Source organism: Bos taurus, unplaced genomic scaffold, assembly GCF_002263795.3.
Source record: "Bos taurus isolate L1 Dominette 01449 registration number 42190680 breed Hereford unplaced genomic scaffold, ARS-UCD2.0 Leftover_ScbfJmS_1899, whole genome shotgun sequence".
In the NCBI taxonomy this organism is placed as follows: Eukaryota; Metazoa; Chordata; class Mammalia; order Artiodactyla; family Bovidae; genus Bos; species Bos taurus.
The window spans coordinates 1,521,896-1,543,889 of record NW_020190994.1 but is presented as its reverse complement, the minus strand read 5'-3'; the positions used below and the strand labels follow the sequence as shown (position 1 = coordinate 1,543,889).

At 38.7% G+C, this 21,994-nt stretch overlaps 1 protein-coding gene across 2 annotated transcripts in view; it reads right to left on the bottom strand.

The window, feature by feature from the left end:
• Positions 1-21,994, bottom strand: part of LOC132342101 (ATP-binding cassette sub-family C member 4-like) — a 168,041-nt gene that overhangs the window by 51,067 nt on the left and 94,980 nt on the right. Inside the window, exons 19-20 of one of the 2 annotated variants that reach the window (XM_010810912.4) lie at positions 19,030-19,176; positions 14,467-14,546 (exon numbers count right to left, since the gene is read on the bottom strand). In XM_010810912.4, the coding sequence (XP_010809214.2) occupies positions 14,467-14,546; positions 19,030-19,176 (227 nt within the window). The remainder of the gene's footprint in view (positions 1-14,466; positions 14,547-19,029; positions 19,177-21,994) is intronic. The other variant, XM_015473885.3, reaches the window with a different exon arrangement.

The following is a 21,994-nucleotide window of genomic DNA, read 5'->3' as shown; positions in this document are numbered from 1 at the left end:
CACAACAAATAAAAACTCTAACTCCATCATTAACATCCTTTAGCATGTTCTGGATGCCAGAAGCCAGGGGAGGAGGGATGAGGTATTCAAAGACTTATGGGCCCAAAGAATCTTAAGAATCTCATGAAGTTGGACCCCAAAAGACCACTCATTCTAACCACTAGAACACCTTAACATTATCCAAGGACATATCTGAGCAGGTGCTATTTTTCCTTTAGTTTAGTTAAGTGAAAGTCGCTCAGTCGTGTCCAACTCTTTGTGACCCCATGGACTATACAGTTCATGGAATTCTCTAGGCCAGAATACTGGAGTGGATAGCCTTTCCCTTCTCCAGGGGATCTTCCCAACCCAGGGCTCAAACGCAGGTTTCCTGCATTGCAGGCGGATTCTTTACTAGCTGAACCACAAGGCCTAGATGTGGTAATGATGTCACATGTACCAACATGATTGTGGCTTTTCTCTGGTCACAGTGAAAAATGTATCTGAGGTCTATTTTGTTTGAAGATGCAATTTTAAAATAATATGACCAGTATAGTTCATGACTACAATTTCTGTCCTCTCTGTATTATCTACCCAATTCTAGGCCTTCCAAAGATTGATATCCTTAGGGATATGGCAGCAAGTAACGTTTTTGAGATGGTCTTTTCTCATTCTATATATTCTTTCTCTTTCCAGTTATCCTTTTATTGGTGCAGATTTACTGTTTTGAAACTCCTGAGCATTTATGGGTGACTAAGGGGGAAAGTGGTGGACCTCTGGATCAACAAAACCAAACCAGATTATTCAATATAGTCAAAGAGAAGATAAATTTCACATTTTCTATTTTATGCACCAGGAATTGTTATATTGATACCAGTAGAAGTACAAAATCTAGATTTTGTAAACTTGTGAATCTCAGGAAATTCAACTGTGTCCACTCCAGGTCAGCATTCTTAATGCAGGTAAGTAGCCTGGTTAGGATGTCAGGATGACTAAGGTAGAGAACATGTCACCACCACCTATGGAAGGAAGTCTAACAAGCACCTTTCATCCCGCGAAAGGATGCTGTGCTATGAGCAGCTGTTTATGACAAGCCACACTGGCATCTAAATGAATAGTAGGTGAAGTATACAAAAAAACAGCAAAGAAAATAACGCTTGTGTAAATGTTAATGGTTTTGTTTAAAAAATGTGCCCAACCAAAAAAATTGAAAAATAAGACCTTGCTTTATTGTTAGAGTCCATGACAAATTTTCTCATTACACTGAAGTTCCACAATTCTCTAGATCTAGCCAACAAGCAAAGAAATCATGGTCACCCAACACACCTAAATATCATTAACAGATGACATTTCATAAGGCTTATCATGAGTCTCATGTTGCAAGTATTTCATAGGCTTTATTTAATCTCATTCTCACATCAATATGAGTAGGATGGATTATCCTCTCCATTTACAAAGTAGGAAACTTTGCAGTGATGTTCAGAGGGGTTTATTGATTTGCCCAAATTCAGAAAATTCTGTCATTTTGACCCCAAGTTTGTTCTTTTAATTTCTGCCTGATACTATATCACATATAGAGATAAAATTCACATTTAAAAAATAATATCTAAACCTACTCTTTTATATATTTTTCCTTCTGTCTGCATTTTCTAATTTTGTTGGGTTTCTTGGGGCCATATCTGGTCTTTCCCATGAGGGGACCAGTTCTAGATTCCCAGCTAATTAGGTAGTAACAGCCTGCTCAGTTCAGAGAGCAGACTGATCATTAAAAGATCCTAAAAGTGCTCACTAATAGAACACACTAACGTGTCAATTTAAGAACTGTACTTTTAAAAATAAAAAGAAAAATCTTTCTTTATAAGAATGATGAGTTATAATCCCAGGAAGCAAAATTATGGGGGGGGGGGAGGGGCGGAAATCTAATTTTAAAAAATACATAAACCCCAAGGACACAACATTAGACTCAGTAGTTTAAATGGTTAACATCTATATTTGGATGATAATGAAATGTTAAAATCTCACATATAGAGTTAACACTGTATACTAATACTGCAGATTTTAACATATTCCTTTCTCAAACACAGTTTGAAATACAAGGACCTGTTTGCCTCCTTGGCATTTAATTTCCAAATTGCTTACAGTCCTATAGAAATTCCCAGGTATCTACCTACATGTAACTTTAAATGTAATTCCAAGGGATTTTGTTCCTGATATTTTGTGTGAAGCTTGTGCCAAAGAACATGTTTTCTATAAACAGCAGTAAAATATATATTCTCCTTATTTTATGCAAATAAATATGCTATCTATATTTTTGGCTTATTACATTCTTGCATGAGAGGATCCCTGATGGCTCAAACAATAAAGAACCTGCCTGCAATGAGGGAGACCTGGGTTCAATCCCTGGGTTAGGAAGATCACCTAGGGGTGGGAATGGAAGCCCACTCCAGTATTCTTGCCTGGAGAATCACCATGGACAGAGAAGCCTGGTGGGCTGCAGTCCACGGGGCCGCAAAGTGTTGGACATGACTGAGCGATAAAGTGCAACACATTTTTATGTAAATTCTTTCTTGCTTGCTTTTATACTTATATTAGGTACAATGTGAAATATATATTTAATCAGTAGATAGTACTTTTATTATTTGTTTACAGTATTAAAAAAACAGAATCAGGATCGTTAAGACTGCTAACATCTCAAAAGAATTTCCGAGATTTTAATTCTGCAGTCAGACTCTTAAGAACTCTGTTTCAAGTTGTGGTAGGTACAAATCATCCAGATTGCCCTACACTATTATTGATTTTGCAAAAGTATAACTTAAGTACAATAAACGAAGCAAGAGTCACTTCTTGGTAAGAAAACAAGGCAAGATTTCCTTTAAAGAGAAAAAATGACGACTAGTTTTGATCAGTGGTTTATGGATGTGGGTGTAGGAGAGATTCTTCTATCCATTTATTCTGGAAATATAAGAGATAAAAAAATAACCTGTCAATGAAAAGACTATCACATAGATTGTGCTTCTGGATAACACAAGATTCTTGTGGATGCAATAAAACCCTGAACAGACTACATGAAATTCTGAAAGGATTGAGAAATAAAATGTAATTCCTATCCAGTGATACTCATTACCCTTCAATTACAGGAAGAATAGAAGCAAAAAGAAACCATGGAAGGTTTTAAAGGTAAGCTCCTAATTGTAACATCAACCTAGGGTCAGTATTGAATCTGCATGTAAGCTGATATGGTACCCTGCACATCTCAATAAGTTCAGAGATCAGCTCTGGTTCCCAGATCCTTGCTCTATCACCCCTGTTTGTTTTGATCTCACCCACCTTGGTTAACTCTGTTAAATCAGAACATTATAAAACACTGGGGTGTCTTCTTTGTATGCTGAGGTCTATACAAACCCTAAGACAAAGCTTTTCTAAACTTGTCCTTTCCTTGGGATACACTAACCACACTCTTCACCCCTCATTTCGCTGCCTTGTATCTTTTCACAACCACACCAACTCTGGGACCTGTATATTCTTCAGGCAGCTCACAACTGAGAGCACAGCTAACTCCATTGAAGAGTGAAAGGTGGGGTTTGATTTATAGTCTGTTAACCAGCACAACAGAAAGCATTAGGGAAACATGGTGCACTTCCTCCTTCGTGTTCAGTGTATCTCATTGATCAATAGCTTCCTTTCTACCTTTTGTTAGGATTCAAGTTTATTAAAAATTCAATACTGGAAACCATTTACTTGCTAATTTTACAAAGAATACCTTAAAAATAATAGCACAGAGAACTCTACTCAATATTCTGTGGTAATCTATTTGAGAAAATAATCTAAAAAAAGAATGAATATATGTATAACCAAATCACTTTGCTGTACACATGAAACTAACACAACATTATAAATTAACTATACTTCAATAAAATTAAATTTTGAAAAAAAGTTTTTTAAAAAAGTTAAATTCAAGGGTTTTCAGACCCATATTATAATTCAAAAATTCAGCATATGTATGCATAATAATAGAAATAAGAAAAAAAGTAGACCTGAATGAAATAAAAAACTAACTTCTAAGCAAAAAACTCAACAAACACAAAGCCTGGTTCTTTGAAAGCACCATGAAATATAAAAGATAAAAAATGAAGGGAAAATTTACCATTAACATGAATCAAAAGAAGATAATACAGCATACTAATGAATTGAATCTAACAACATACAATAGATAATACTCCACAATCAGACTTGGCTAGGCAAGTCCAAAATCCGCAGGGCTGGCTGTTACAAAGGACAGGCTGGAATTCTTGGGCAGGAGCTGAAGCTGTTATCCACAGAATGAATTTCTTTTTTCTTTAGGGAAGCTGTAGCTCTTAGTGCATTTCAATTAACTGAACTGTGTCCATAGAACTATACAGGGTAATTGCCCTTACTTAAAATAAACAGATTATGGACTTTAATCATCACATCTATAAAATACCTACAGAGCAACACAGATATCATCTACAGATTGAATAACTGGGGAATGTAGTGTGGTCAAGTTGACACTTCTTTATTTATATGATAATATACATGTTTCAACACCATTCTCCCAAATCAACCTACCCTTGCCTTCTCCCACAGATCCAAAAGACTGTTCAATACATCTGTGTCCCTTTTGCTGTCTCGCATACAGGGTTATTGTTACCATATTTCTAAATTCCATATATATGCCTTATTATACTGTATTGGTGTTTTTCTTTCTGGCTTACTTCACTCTGTATAATAGGCTCCAGTTTCATCCACCTCATTAGAACTGATTCACATGCATTCTTTTTAATGGCTGAGTAATACTCCATTGTGTATATGTACCACAGCTTTCTTATCCATTCATCTGCTGATGGACATCTAGGTTGCTTCCATGTCCTGGCTATTGTAAACAGTGCTGCAATGAACATTGGGGTACACGTGTCTCTTTCAATTCTGGTTTCCTCAGTGTGTATGCCCAGCAGTGGGATTGCTGGGTTGTATGGCAGTTATATTTCCAGTTTTTTTAAGGAATCTCCACACCGTTCTCCATAGCGGCTGTACTAGTTTGCATTCCCACCAACAGTGTAAGAGGGTTCCCTTTTCTCCACACCCTCTCCAGCATTTATTGCTTGTAGACTTTTGGATAGCAACCATTCTGACTGGCGTGAAATGGTACCTCACTGTGGTTTTAATTTGCATTTCTCTGATGATGAGTGATGTTGAGCATCTTTTCATGTGTTTGTTAGCCATCTGTATGTCTTCTTTGGAGAAATATCTGTTTAGTTATTTGGCCCATATTTGATTGGGTCGTTTATTTTTCTGGAATTGAGCTGCAGGAGTTGATTGTATATTTTTGAGATTAACTCTTTGTCAGTTGCTTCATTTCCTATTATTTTCTCCGATTCTGAAGGCTGTCTTTTCACCTTGCTTATAGTTTCCTTTGTGGTGCAGAAGCTTTTAATTTTAATTAGGTCCCACTTGTTTATTTTTGCTTTTATTTCCAATATTTGGGAAGATGGGTCATAGAGGGTCTTGCTGTGATTTATGTCAGAGAGTGTTTTGCCTATATTCTCCTCTAGGAGTTTTATAGTTTCTGGTTTTACATTTAGATCTTTAACCCATTTTTGAGTTTATTTTTGTATATGGTGTTAGAAAGTATCTTAGTTTCATTCTTTTACAAGTGGTTGACCAATTTTCCCAGCACCTCTTGTTAAAGAGATTGTCTTTTCTCCATTGTATATTCTTGCCTCCTTTGTCAAAGATAAGGTGTGCATAGGTGCGTGGATTCATTTCTGGACTTTCTATTTTGTTCCATTGATCTATATTTCTGTCTTTGTGCCAGTACCATACTGTTTTGACGACTGTCACTTTGTAGTAGAGCCTGAAGTCAAGCATTAAAGTTGACACTTTAATGACCATCACAAAAAGGAAACTTTTCCCATGTCCTCTCATGAGGCCTGCATAATTCTAATACAAAAAGCTGACAATATATTTTAAGAAAAGTAAATTACAGACCAATATTCTTCACAAACAACAGATAAATTGTTGTTTTTGTCAAAAAATTCTTGACAAAATATTAACAAACTACAAACACTTCAGTTCAGTTCACTGGCTCAGTCGTGCCCAACTCTTTGCGACCCCATGAATCGCAGCACGCCAGGCCTCCCTGTCCATCACCAACTCCTGGAGTTCACACAAACTCATTTCCATCAAGTCGGTGATGCCATCCAGCCATCTCATCCTCTGTCGTTCCCTTCTCCTCCTGCCTCCAATCCCTCCAAGCATCACATCTTTTCCAATGAGTCAACACTTTGTATGAGTTGGCCGAAGTATTGGAGTTTTAGCATTAGCATCAGTCCTTCCAATGAACACCCAGGACTGATCTCCTTTAGGATGGACTGGTTGGATCTCCTTGCAGTCCAAGGGACTCTCAAGAGTCTTCGCCCACACCACAGTTCAAAAGCATCAATTCTTCAGCGCTCAGCTTTCTTCAGAGTCCAACTCTCACATCTATACATTACCACTGGAAAAACCATAGCCTTGACTAGACAGACCTTTGTTGGCAAAATAATGTCTCTGCTTTTCAATATGCCATCTAGGTTGGTCATAACTTTCCTTCCAAGTTGTAAGTGTCTTTTAATTTCATGGCTGCAATCACCATCTGAAGTGATTTTGAAGCCCCCCAAAATAAAGTCTGACATTGTTTCCACTGTTTCCTCATCTGTTTTCCATGAAGTGATGGGACCGGATGCCATGATCTTCGTGCTCTGAATGTTGAGCTTTAAGCCAACTTTTTCACTCTCCTCTTTCACTTTCATCAAGATGCTTTTTAGTTCCTCTTCACTTTCTGCCATAAGGGGGGTGTCATCTGCATATCTGAGGTTATTGATATTTGTCCCGGCAATCTTGATTCCAGCTTGTGCTTCTTCCAGCCCAATGTTTCTCATGATGTACTCTGAATATAAGTTAAATAAGCAGCATGACAATATACAGCTTTGATGTACTCCTTTTCCTATTTGGAATCAGTCTTTTGTTCCATGTTCAGTTCTAATTGTTGCTTCCTGACCTGCATATAGCTTTCTCAAGAGGCAGGTCAGGTGGTCTGGTATTCCCATCTCTGTAAGAATTTTCCACAGTTTATTGTGATCCACACAATCAAAGGCTTTGGCATAGTTAATAAAGCAGAAATAGGTGCTTTTCTGGAACTCTCTTGCTTTTTCCTTGATCCAGCAGATGTTGGCAATTTGATCTCTGGTTCCTCTGCCTTTTCTAAAACCAGCTTGAACATCTGGAAGTTCACGGTTCATGTATTGCTGAAGCCTGGCTTGGAGAATTTTAAGTATTACTTTACTAGCATGTGAGATGAGTGCAGTTGTGTGGTAGTTTGAGCATTCTTTGGCATTGCCTTTCTTTGGGATTGGAATGAAAACTGACCTTTTCCAGTCTTGTGGCCACTGCTGAGTTTTCCAAATTTGCTGGCATATTGAGTGCAGCACTTTCACAGCATCATCTTTCAGGATTTGGAATAGCTCAACTGGAATTCCATTACCTCCACTAGCTTTGTTAGTAGTGACGCTTTCTAAGGCCAAATTGACTTCACATTCCAGGATGTCTGGTTCTAGGTCAGTGATCACACCATCGTGATTATCTGGGTCATGAAGATCTTTTTTGAACAGTTCTTCTGTGTATTCTTGCCACCTCTTCCTAATATCTTCTGCTTCTCTTAGGTCTCTACCATTTCTGTCCTTTATCGAGCCCATCTTTGCATGAAATGTTCCCTTGTTATCTCTAATTTTGTTGAAGATATCTCTGCTTCTTCTGCTAAGTCGCTTCAGTTGTGTCCGACTCTGTGAGACCCCATAGACGGCAGCCCACCAGGCTCCCCCGTCCCTGGGATTCTCCAGGCAAGAACACTGGAGTGGGTTGCCATTTCCTTCTCCAATGCATGAAAGTGAAAAGTGAAAGGGAATTCGCTCAGTCGTGTCCGACTCTTAGCGACCCTATGGACTGCAACCTACCAGGCTCCTGGATCCATGGGATTCTCCAGGCAAGAGTACTGGAGTGGGGGGCCATTGCCTTCTCCATGAAGATATCTCTAGTCTTTCCCATTCTGTTGTTTTCCTCTATTTCTTTGCATTGATCACTGAGGAAGGCTTTCTTATCTCTCCTTGCTATTCTTTGGAACTCTGAATTCAGATGCTTGTATCTTTCCTTTTCCCCTTTGCTTTTCATTTCTCTTCTTTTTACAGCTATTTGTAAGGCCTCCCCAGACAGCTATTTTCCTTTTTTGCATTTCTTTTCCAGTAGGATGGTCTTTATTCCTGTCTCCTGTACAATGTCACAAACCTCAGTCCATAGTTCATCAGGCATTTTATCTATTGGATCTATTCCCTTACATCTATTTCTCAATTCCACTGTATAATCATAAGGGATTTTATTTAGGTTATACCTGAATGATCTAGTGGTTTGTCCTACTTCCTTCACTTTAAGTCTGAATTTGGCAATAAGGAGTTCATGATGTGAGCCACAGTCAGCTCCTGGTCTTGTTTTTGCTGACTGTATAGAGCTTCTCCATCTTTGGCTGCAAAGAATATAATCAATCTGATTTGGGTGTTGACCATCTGGTGATCATGTGTAAGGTCTTCTCTTGTGTTATTGGAAAAGGGTGTTTGCTATGACCAGTGTGTTTTCTTGGCAAAACTCTATTAGCCTTTGCCCTGCTTCATTTCATATTCCAAGGCCAAATTTGCCTGTTACCCCAAGTGTTTCTTGACTTCCTACTTTTGCATTCCAGTCCCCTATAATGACAAGGACATCTTTTGGGGGTGTTAGTTCGAAAAGGTCTTGTAGGTCTTCATAGAACCATTCAACTTCAGCTTCTTCAGTGATACTGGTTGGGGCATAGACTTGGATCACTGTGATATTGAATAGTTTGCCTTGGAAACGAACAGAGATTATTCTGTCGTTTTTGAGATTGCAACCAAGTAATGCTTTTCGGGCTCTTTTGTTGACCATGATGGCTATTCCATTTCTTCTTAGGGATTCCTGCCCACAGTAGTAGATATAATGATCATCTGAGTTTAATTCACCCATTCCAGTCCATCTTAATTCACTGATTCCTAAAATGTCGACGTTCACTCTTGCCATCTCCTGTTTGACCACTTCCAATTTGCCCTGATTCATGGAAGTGACATTCCAGGTTCCTATGCAATATTGCTCTTTACAGCATCAGACCTTGCTTCTATCATCCGTCACATCCACAACTAGGTATTGTTTTTGTGTTGGCTCCATCCCTTCATTCCTTATGGAGTTATTTCTCCAATGATATCCTGTAGCATATTGGGCACCTACTGACCTGAGGAGTTCCTCTTTCAGTGTCCTATCATTTTGTCTTCAAACTACATACAGCAATGCATAAAACAGAGGCTACATTTTGACAAAGTAAAGTTTATTCAAGTAATGCAAGTTTAACCTTCAAATACCAATCAGTATAATTCACATTAAAAGAGTTAAGATAAATAATCACATGATTATTTGAAGAGATGTAGAAAAATTATTTGTCCAAATTCAACACTTATTCTTTACTAGGAAAAAAAAAAAAAAACACAAACAAACAAAATCTTGGCAATTGAGGAGTTAAAGGAAATGTTTTCAATCTGATAATGGATATCTATTTTAAAATTGTAGTTAATATAATTTGTAATGAAGAAATACTGAAATATTTTGCCCCAAGAGTACAAGATTGTCTTATATAATCATTTCTATTCAACACTGTACTGGAAAGTCTAGCTACAACAAGTCAAGAAAAGGAAATAAAAGTCATAAATACTGGAAATGAAGAAACAAAACTGTCATTATTTACAGCTGACATAATTGTATGTGTACAAAATTCTACATAATAAAAAAAAAAAAACAACAAAAAAAACACAAACTCCAGGCAAAGCAAAGCGAATTTATAAATAAATCAACCATATTTCTATAGACTAGCAACAAGAAATTGAATAATGGTATTAAAAAAAAAATCTAATAGGACTTCCCTGGTGGTCCGAATGGATAAGAATCTACCTGCTAAAGCAGGACACATGGGTTCAATCCCTGGATCTGAAAGATTCCACATAACAAGGAGCAACTAAACCCATGGCCACGCCTACTAATCCCATGCTCTAGAACCAGAGTGCTGCAGCTCTGAAGACCATGTGCCCTAGAGTCCATGCTCTGGAATAAGAGAAACTACCACAGTGAGAAGCCCATGCACAGCAACTAGAGAAAGCCCACGCATAGCAACAGAGACCCAGCACAGGCAAAAATAAATAAATACATTTTTTAAAACCCAATAATACAGTGAAAAAGCAAATATGCATGAATATATTTAACCAGAGAAGTATAAGATGTATATATTAAAAATTAAGAAACATTTCTAAAATCAAACAATACCTAAATAAGTGGAGAGAGACATCATATTTACAGTTGCAGATTCAACATTGTTAAGACTTAGATTCCTCAAATTATCTACAGTTAAAAGGAAATATTAATAAAATTATCAGTGGGTTTTTATGGAAAAAAAAAATTGAAAGGCTTCTAAAATTTACACAGAAAAGTATCCAGGATGATAAAACAACCTTGACAAAGGAGTACAAAGTTAGAGGACTTAGACTATGGGTTTCATCTTTTATGAAAATGTACAATAACCAAGATTGCAGTATTGATATAAGGGTAAACATATTAGTGGAACAAAATAAAGTATACAGACACAGACCTACTTGCATAGATTCAAAGGATTGTAACCAAAGTGCTAACTGAATGTAAGAAAGTCATTTAATAAATGTGGCCAACATGACTGGAAAAAATAAACCTCAACCACTAACTACTCTTCCATACACAAAAGTTAGTGCAAGGTGCATCATTTCCTAAAAAGGTAAAATAACAGGAAAGCTAGACCTGAAAATCAATGAGACTAGAACATTCTCTCCTCATTAATGAAAATGTTTCCTACTGAAATCAGGTAGCATTGATCCCTGTCCCTCTATATGGTCATGCAAAAATGTGATGAATTCTGATTCTGACTGGTAACTAACCATGAGCTAAGCATGCAGTAGAAACCCAACCTTGATCTAGCTTGCTATAGCAAAGAAACAGAACCATTCACAAAATCTTTTCAAAGTAATTCACAATCACTGTCAAAATGTGACAATGTTTTTGGGAAAGATTGCTTCTGAGGATAAATTATGAAGCTAAAGCCAGCAGGACACATTCATAAAGTAAGTTTGCAGAAAATTAAAAAAAAAAAAAAAATCAGAATTTTTTTTTTTTAATTTTTGCATTAAAAGTCCTCTGCCTCTGAATCTCAGCTCACTTTTTATTGGTAAACAATAGAAGCTTTTGCTTATAGGCTGTTTGCATTCAGATGCTCAATGCTGCATTTCTGTGTACAGCTTTTGATAAATTCCTTTCATTTCCAAAATTAACACTTGGATAGAAAAAGAAAGTTCCCCACAGGCTTAATCACCGAAAAGCATATAGAATTAAAAAAACAAACAAACACCCCACATGAGCAACAATACTGAATGAAGAAAAGGGAACTGAGATGACCCTACATCATTCTTCAGAAACTCAAGTTCACAGACAAAAAAAGGCTAGATAGAAGGCTCGATTTCTTTTCTTTTCTTTTCTTTTTTTTTCTTAACAAACGTTAAGACAGAGCAATCAACATGTAAAAAGAAAAACTGCCAATCAAAAATGAACCAGACGTTTTCTGAGATAACTTTGATCCCATAGTCAAATTACTGGCTTAAAGCCTTTCTATCTAAAAGGAAAGATATAAACATCTGAATGCAGAGTTCCAAAGAATAGCAAGGAGAGATAAGAAAGCCTTCTTCAGTGATCAATGCAAAGAAATAGAGGAAAACAACAGAATGGGAAAGACTAGGGATCTCTTCAGGAAAATCAGAGATACCAAAGGAACATTTCATGCAAAGATGGGCTCAGTAAAAGACAGAAAAGGTATGGACCTAACAGAAGCAGAAGATATTAAGAAGAGATGGCAAGAATACAGAGAAGAACTGTACAAAAAAGATCTTCACGACCCAGATAATCACAATGGTGTGATCACTGACCTAGAGCCAGACATCCTGGAATGTGAAGTCAAGTGGGCCTTAGAAAGTGTCACTACTAACAAAGCTAGTGGAGGTGATGGAATTCCAGTTGAGCTATTCCAAATCCTGAAAGATGATGCTGTGAAAGTGCTGCACTCAATATGCCAGCAAATTTGGAAAACTCAGCAGTGGCCACAGGACTGGAAAAGGTCAGTTTTCATTCCAATCCCAAAGAAAGGCAATGCCAATGAATGCTCAAATTACCACACAATTGCACTCATCTCACACACTAGTAAAGTAATGCTCAAAATTCTCCAAGCCAGGCTTCAGCAATATGTGACCCGTGAACTTCCTGATGTTCAAGCTGGTTTTAGAAAAGGCAGAGGAACCAGAGATCAAATTGCCAACATCTGCTGGATCATGGAAAAAGCAAGAGAGTTCCAGAAAAGCACCTATTTCTGCTTTATTGACTATGCCAAAGCCTTTGACTGTATGGATCACAATAAACTGTGGAAAATTCTGAAAGAGATGTGAATACCAAACCACCTAATCTGTCTCTTGAGAAATCTGTATGCAGGTGAGGAAGCAACAGTTGGAACTGGACATTGAACAACAGACTGGTTACAAATAGGAAAAGAAGTTCGTAAAGGCTGTATATTGTCACCCTGTTTATTTAACTTATATGCAGAGTACATAATGAAAAACACTGGACTGGAAGAAACACAAGCTGGAATCAAGACTGCCAGGAGAAATATCAATAACCTCAGATATGCAGATGACACCACCCTTATGGCAGAAAGTGAAGAGGAACTCAAAAGTCTCTTGGTGAAAGTGAAACTGGAGAATGAAAAAGTTGGCTTAAAGCTCAACATTCAGAAAACGAAGATCATGGCATCCAGTCCCATCACTTCATGGGAAATAGATGGGGAAACAGTGTCAGACTTTATTTTTCTGGGCTCCAAAGTCACTACAGATGGTGACTGCAGCCATGAAATTAAAAGACGTTTATTGCTTGGAAGGAAAGTTATGGCCAACCTAGATAGCATATTCAAAAGCAGAGACATTACTTTGCCAACAAAGGTCCATATAGTCAAGGCTATGGTTTTTCCTGTGGTCATGTATGGATGGGAGAATTGGACTGTGAAGAAGGCTGAGTGCCGAAGAATTGATGCTTTTGAACTGTGATGTTGGAGAAGACTCTTGAGAGTCCCTTGGACTGCAAGGAGATCCAACCAGTCCATTCTGAAGGAGATCAGCCCTGGGATTTCTTTGGAAGGACTGATGGTGAAGCTGAAACTCCAATACTTTGGCCACCTCATGCAAAGAGTTGACTCATTGGAAAAGACTCTGATGCTGGGAGGGATTGGGGGCAAGAGGAGAAGGGGACGACAGAGAATGAGATGGCTGGATGGCATCACTAACTCGATGGACGTGAGTCTGAGTGAACTCCGGGAGTTGGTGATGGACAGGGAGGCCTGGTGTGCTGTGATTCATGGGGTCGCTAAGAGTCGGACATGACTGAGCCACTGATCTGATCTGATCTGATCTGATTGTCCTTGTTGGACATCCCAGGTGGCTCAGTGGTAAAAAATTGGCCTGACAATGAAGGAGATGTGGGTTTGATCCCTGGGTCAGGAAGGTCCCCTGAAGAAGGGAATGGCTACTCACTCCAGTATTCCTGCTGGAGAAATCCCATGGACAGAGGAACCTGGAAGGCTACAGTCCATGGGGTCACAAAAGAGTCAGACATGACTTAGTGACTAAACAACAACATTATCCTAGTTAAAGTATTATTTTTACCTTATTTTTACCAATCTTTTCTTTCTAAGTAACCACATCTGGCTTTATCCAAATAAATTGGTACAGTAAATATTTGTCTTATGTGGTAAATCAGTGCATAATTTAGCTTATCTAGGCTATCTTTCCATGAAAGATGGTTGTTTCTGTCATGAAATATGCTCACAGTAAAGGGAATCCACATCAGACACCTGGAAAGCAGAGGGAGAACCATTCATCCAGCACGTCGCTGCTTCAGACCAACCTTGACGTGACTGTGTAGACACTCCTGCCCCAGATGTTACTCATGTTAGCTCAGCCTTCCAATCAGAACAGCACCTTTCTCTAACAAACACAGCCTCTTAGTGAAGATAACAGGACACATCACCAGGCTGAAAAGCCCACCCTCAGCCCCTGTGCGGAGAAGGCAATGGCACCCCACTCCAGTACTCTTGCCTGGAAAATCCCATGGATGGAGGAGCCTGGTAGGCTACAGTCCATAGGGTCGCACAGAGTCGGACATGACTGAAGCGACTTAGCAGCAGCAGCGGCAGCCACTGTGAGAAGGCCTTGAGAAACAGGCACTCTGCTCTTCCCTGTGAGAACTCTGACAGGACTGTTTTGTTACCTGGATGAAATCTTGAAATATCAGGGGCAGCAAGTCATCCATATGCCCAATGTCTTTGGAGAAACGATTCAAAATTCTTCCTGCAAGAACAGGACACAAGAAATGACTCATTTCCTCAGATAGGAGCTTTAAGAGAAACAATTCGTGAACAAATAAAAGCAATATTCTTAAAGTATATGTAGTTAGGAACTTCTCTAGTGGCACAGTGTATAAAAATCTGCCTGTCAGTGCAGGATACATGTGTTTAATTCTTAGGTTGGGATGATCCCATGCAGGAGAAAAGGCAACCCACTCCAGTATTCTTGCTTAGAAAAACCCCATGGACTCAGGAGCATTGCAGGCTACATTCCATGTGGTTGCAAAAGAGTTGGATAAAACTCAGCAACTAAACAACAACAAAATATTAATATATTATAGATTCACATGAAATAAGCTGACATCCAAGGTAAAAAGAAAAAAGAAAATAGGATGAAATTCTACCGAAAGACAGTGGGTTGAAACTGAGCTCTGATTTTTAAAAAATCGGGAGAGTTTTGTGGCAGCATCAGGAAGGGTTGGTGAATTTCAGAATGTTCCCTTCTTTTAGATTCAGTCCATCTAAGATTCACTCCAGTGCTAAACTGGTAATAAACAGTTCCAAAATATGTAAGTTAATCCATATTAATTTTGTTATCCATATAATTTAGTTATCCATATTAATTTTGTTGTGACAATTTTTAAATAAACATAATTATAATCTCTCCTTTATAATTAAGTAACAGAAAAAGATATTTTCTGTATCATACATCAAACCTGGGCTGGTGATTCATTTCATATATGATATTATACCTGTTTCAATGCCATTCTCCCAAATCATCCCACTCTCTCCCTCTCCCACAGAGTCCAAAAGACTGTTTTATACATCTGTGCCTTTTTTGCTATATGGAAAAACCAATACAATCTTGTAAAGTAATTAGCCTCCAGTAAAAAAAATAAATAAATAAATAAAAGTCTTTAGAAGTTCTAAAATATATATATATATTAATTTATATATATATAATTCCTGAGATGACTTTGATCCCATAATCAAATCACTGGCTTCAAGGCTTTGTGTCTTCAATAACTGCTCTCTCTAGTCCATGTTGGGCTTTCCAGGTTGCTCAGTGGTAAGGAATCTACCTGCCAATACAGGGATATAGGTTTGATTCCTGGGTCAGGAAGATCCTCTGGAGAAGGAAATAGCAACCACTCCATTATTCTTGGCTTGGAAATCCCATGGACAGAAGACCCTGGTGGGCTGCAGTTCATGGGGTTGCAAAGAGTGGGACAAGACCTAGCAACTAAACCACCAACTACCATAACTTCTCTGTAATTTTTTTTTTTTTTTTTTCCCTCAAGATGATTCATAGCATCTCCCATTTTGGGAAATTGTGGATTCTGGTCATTTCCAAATTGTGAGTTTACTACTGGGATAGTAAGTTTTATTTTCAGAGGTGTACAAGATGTGACAAACACAGACTTATGAATAAGCATCTAAGAATATCAGAGGGATGTAGGCAGGAAAACAGAAATATTACTGAATGACTAAGGATCACTTATCATTGATTTTCTTTCCCTTGTCATAATCACAACAATAGCATATACAAAAGGCTGTAGGATTAGAAGATGAGAACGAATTTCTAGTAAATACCTAGTGTGAACTAAAAATGCCACTTGTCATTTCTGTAAACAAAGGTTGCTGCAACCATTATGACTCTGCAGCTACCCCCGCAAGGGCATTGCACCCTTTGGAAACTTGGGATGAGAAAGCATAGGGTACCGGCCCCAGATAGCAGAGGTGCCCATCAAAGGAACTGTAACAGGGAACAGTCAATTTTGACTCCATGTTGAATCTGCTTGACTTTAACTTTAGCTATTCATTGTTTGTGTCAGCAAAGCTTGCCCCTCTGCCTGAATGTTAAATTAAAATGGCTCTTTTTCAGCTCATGGGGAGACAATCTAATCCTCACCATCTGTGAATGGCTGCAGAAAAGAAAAAGTAATACATTTCCTCCTATTTTGCAAAATAAATGGTCTTTTAACTTTACTTCCTCACCTTCTCTCCTTCTTTGTTCTATAAAACAGATGAGCATCCAGACCCCAATAAGATGGTTTTTTGAGGCATTAGTCTGCCATCTTCTCAGTCTGCCAATTTTCCAAACAATGTCATTATTCCTGACCATAATACTTGTCTGTAAGATTTATTGGCCTGTCATGTGGTGAGCAGAGTGAGCTTGAACTCAGGAACATGGCTATACATGGTTTTCTCTTCGTGACATAACATACCAGAAACAAAGTCCACCAGAAACAATCTATTACAAATTCCACTTTCAGAAATAAACACAAGGTAGAGTTTGATTTAATACACCATTAAAAGGGTAAATAACTTATGCCCCTAAACCTTTGCAAATAACCTAGTACTTATTTGGGTTTCTATTTTCTTAAAGGAATGAAGTGAAGTGAAGTCGCTTAGTTGTGTCCGACTCTTTGCCACCCTGTGGACTGTAGCCCACCAGGCTCCTCTGTCCATGGGATTCTCCAGGCCAGAATATTGGAGTGGGTTTCCATTTCCTTCTCCAGGGGATCTTCTGGACCTAGGGATTGAATCCAGGTCTCCTGCATTGCAGGGAGACGCTTTAACCTCTGAGCCACCAGAGAAGCCCTTGAAGGAATGTTCTGATAACAGGTACAGGAGGGAGAGAAAAGACAAAGACACACACTGTATATGCCTGCTGCTCCAGGATTAGTGACTTGAAGATTTAAACTTGGTTCAAAATTCTTGAATAATAAATAAATCAGTATCTGGAGAAGCCTACTGGCCATCAAGAGCCTGGTTAACTGTGGTCACAAGCATTCAGAGGCTGTGATAAGAGAAATTCAGTCCCATGTGATGCTGCCAAATGTACAACTGTAGTTTTCATACTAACCGGCAAAGCAGAGCAACTTCACAGCCATAATAGCATGGCTATCACTTCCTCACTCCAGCTTCATAATAAGATGAGATTGTGTGGCCCTCTACACTTTACCATCCTGTGTTCCACACAGTGCCTGGACCAAACAACATGTGCTGAAAAAAATCTGCACAAGATGCTGCCCTGAATAATATTATTTAATCCTCACAACAGTCTTATGAAACAGGTAGGGCAGCAGGTATTCCCATTTCACAGGAGAGGAAGTTCCCAAACACTGTGTCATCATCCTCACTAAGGTTCATTGGGTACTGACCCTGTGGTAAGTGCTGTGAATGTATTAACCCCCTTAATGTGCACAATTTCAAATTATTTGTGAGTGTGTTAATAGTATTTTCATTTTATAGGTAAGAAAATGAGACACAGAGAAATTAAATAACTAGCACATAAATATTAACATAACTATAAGTGGCTATTACTGTTAGTAACTATCTCCAGGACTGAATCCAGGAAGTTGGCTCCGGAGTCCATACTTTTTTTTTTTTTTAATTTTTTGGCTGTGCTGTGCAGCATGTGAGATCTTAGTTCCCTGACCAGGGTTTGAACCTGGGCCCCCTACACTGGAAGCACAGAGTCTTAACCACTGGACCAGCAGGGAAGTCCCCAGAGTCCACATTTATAACCATGACAACATCCTGTCTGGAGATTTGCCTATAGTAGCATCTACCTTCTTTGGCCTTGATCACACAGCTAGTTGATGGCCAGGCCAAGGCTACTCCAGTCACATCCTGGCCTCAAAAGGCCCTGTCAATCATCACCTGCATAACAAAGCCTCCCTGGGCCTCAGCACAAGTCTAACCACCCGAACAGAGTGGGCATGTGCACTGATGAACTAGCTCTTCATAGGAACTCAGGTCAAGAGGCTACCTTCAGAAGCAAGGCAGGTCGAAGGCCTCAAGGAGGAGGAAGCAACCACTAGGAAACCTTCAGGGACACTCTTATTTTATACTAAAGATCCACCTGCTACCTACCACAAGATTCTTAAATGTAACCAAAAGTCTATTATAAAACTAGAAAGCTGATCTTATTGAAGAGGATGTTTACATTTCACTGATCTTATATTTTAATTAATTTTCCATTACCATTTATTTAAACCTCAAAATATGAGCACATGCCAGAGCACCATGGTACCAGAAATGGATGGGCAGTGAAAGAAAGAAACACACAGCCTGTCTTCTGTAGAGATGTTCCCAGAAGAAAGTCCTTCCTACTTAGCTTAACACTATGTAACACAGCAAGCATTTCAGCAAAACTAGTCAAAAACACTTCAACATATTTACACCATATGTTGGGTGTTTTATATGCCACATGACAAATGGATTCTTAAATCATCCTGCAAAGTAAACATTCATTAATCTTTACAGACATGTACAAATTGGAATAAAAGCTTATATGCACCTATATTCAGATTTTCTCTGGTAGGAAAACGTATCAGTCAAGACTTTTGTAGAAAATGAATAAGCATGCACAGTAATTTTCTTCCAAGCATCTCTTCCATTTTCAAATATGAAAATGTACTCAGGCACTAAATGTGTTATATAGACATTATCACTGAGGAACTTGGTGTCTGACTTACCTATTGGATTTCTACTGAAGAACAATACCTGGGCTCTCAAAAGAGTCTCCAACATTTTGTTGTGCAAAGTTTGTGAAGAATTAACAAGGATGTACAATATCAACAGAGACCTTGTAATGCCAAGAAGGACAGTAGATACAGTTAACCCTGAAATAAAGAAATAACACTTAGCACAAGATCTCTGCCTTATCCTTAATGATGCTAAAGGATTGCAGGCAGTTTACAAAGATCAATTCAGTTCAGTTTAGTCACTCAGTCATGTCCAACTCTTTGCGAACCCATGGACTGCAGCACTCCAGGCTTCTCTGTCCATCACCAATTCCCAAGGCTTGCTCAAACTCATGTCCATCAAGTCAGTGATGCCATCCAACCATCTCACCCTCTGTTATCCCCTTCTCCTTCTGCCTTCAATCTTTCCCAGCATCAGGGTCTTTTCAAATGAGTCAGTTCTTTACATCAGGTGGCCAAAGTATTAGAGTTTCAGCTTCAGCATCAGCCCTTCCAATGAATATTCAGGATTGATTTCCTTCAGGACGGACTGGTTGGATCTCCTAGGTGTACAAGGGACTCTCAAGAGTCCTCTCCAACACCACAGTTCAAAAGCATCAGTTCTTTGGCACTCAGCTTTCTTTAGAGTCCAACTCTCACATCCATACATGACTACTGGAAAAACTATAGCTTTGACTAGATGGACCTTTGTTGGCAAAGTAATGTCTCTGTTTTTTAGTATGCTGTCTAGGTTGATCATAACTTTTCCTCCAAGGAGCAAGCATCTTTTACGTTCATGGCTGCAGTCACCATCTGCAGTGATTTTGGAGCCCCCAAAAATAAAGTCTGCCACTGTTTTCATTGCTTGTCCATCTATTTGCCATGAAGTGATGGGACAAGATGCCATGACCTTAGTTTTCTGAATGCTGAGTTTTAAACCAACATTTTCACTTTCCTCTTTCACTTTCATCAAGAGGCTCTTTAGTTCTTCTTTGCTTTCTGTCATAAGGGTGGTGCCATCTGCTGTCTGAGGGCACTGATATTTCTGCTGGTAATCTTGATTCCAGCTTGTGCTTCATCCAGCCCAGAATTTCTCATGATATACAGCATTTCTCATAATGTATATAAGTTAAATAAGCAGGGTGACAATACACAGTCTTGATGTACTCCTATTGACATATTGTGTGTTTTATTCTATATATAAAATTTATATAGAAACTTACATATATAGGATAAATAAATTTTATATATGTAAATATATAAAGTAAATTCTGTAAGAGTTTAATGCTTTGACACAAATACATTTATAGTTCAGTTCAGTCTCTCAGTTGTGTCTGATTCTTTGTGACCCCATGAATCGCAGCACACCAGGCTTCTCTGTCCATCACCAACTCCCAGAGTTTACTCAGACTCACGTCCATCAAGTCAACGATGCCATCCAGCCATCTCATCCTCTGTTGCCCCCTTCTCCTCCTGCCCCCAATCCCTCCCAGCATTAGAGTATTTTCCAATGTGTCAACTATTTGCATGAGGTGGCCAAAGTACTGGAGTTTCAGCTTCACCATCAGTCCTTCCAAAGAAATCCCAGGGCTGATCTCCTTCAGAATGGACTGGTTGGATCTCCTTGCAGTCCAAGGGACTCTCAAGAGTCTTCTCCAACACCACAGTTCAAAAGCTTCAATTCTTCAGCGCTCAGCTTTCTTCACAGTCCAACTCTCATATCCAAACATGACCATAGGAAAAACCATAGCCTTGACTAGATGGACCTTTGCTGGCAAAGTAATGTCTCTGATTTTCAATATGCTATCTAGGTTGGTCATAACTTTTATTCCAAGGAGTAAGCGTCTTTTACTTTCATGGCTGCAATCACCATCTGCAGTGATTTTGGAGCCCCCAAAATAAAGTCTGACACTGTTTCCACTGTTTCCCCATCTATTTCCCATGAAGTGATGGGACCGGATGCCATGATCTTCATTTTCTGAATGTTGAGCTTTAAGCCAACTTTTTCACTCTGCACTTTCACTTTCATCAAGAGGCTTTTTAGTTCCTCTTCACTTTCTTCCATAAGGGTGGTGTCATCTGCATATCTGAGGTTATTGATTTTTCTCCCAGCAATCTTGATTCCAGCTTGTGCTTCTTCCAGCCCAGCATTTCTCATGATGTACTCTGCATATAAGTTAAATAAGCAGGGTGACAATATACAGCCTTGATGTACTCCTTTTCCTATTTGGAACCAGTGTGTTGTTCCATGTCCAGTTCTAACTGTTGCTTCCTGACCTGCATATAGGTTTCTCAAGAGACAGGTCAGGTGGTCTGGTATCCCATCTCTGTAAGAATTTTCCACAGTTTATTGTGATCCACACAGTCAAAGGCTTTGGCATAGTCAATAAAACAGAAATAGATGTTTTTCTGGAACTCTCTTGCTTTTTCCTTGATCTAGCGGATGTTGGCAATTTGATCTCTGGTTCCTCTGCCTTTTCTGAAACCAGTCTGAACATTAGGAAGTTCACGGTTCACATATTGCTGAAGCCTGGCTTGGAGAATTTTGAGCATTACTTTACTAGCATGTGAGATGAGTGCAATTATGTGGTAGTTTGAGCATTCTTTGGCATTGCCTTTCTTTGGGATTGGAATAAAAACTGACCTTTTCCAGTCTATAAAGAAGAATATAAAAATCAATGTTTTCCTCTCAGTAAATAGCAACATGAGGGGAGGGAAACATGTGTAAACTACAGTTTCATTTTAGGCTTTCCTAATTCAATTACAAATTCTAAAAAATTTTCACAAGATTGATAATTATAAAAAGCAGTTGATCTTCCTTTTTCCACATTTCAAATTTCACTATTTACTTCATGTCCTGTAATCTAAAACTGAGGCATGCTCTGGTACCAGCAGGTGAATTAAGAGGGAATAGGGTAAATGATTTACCATTTCCTTATAATTTACAAGGAAATTTACTTCCATGTAAACTAGCTTC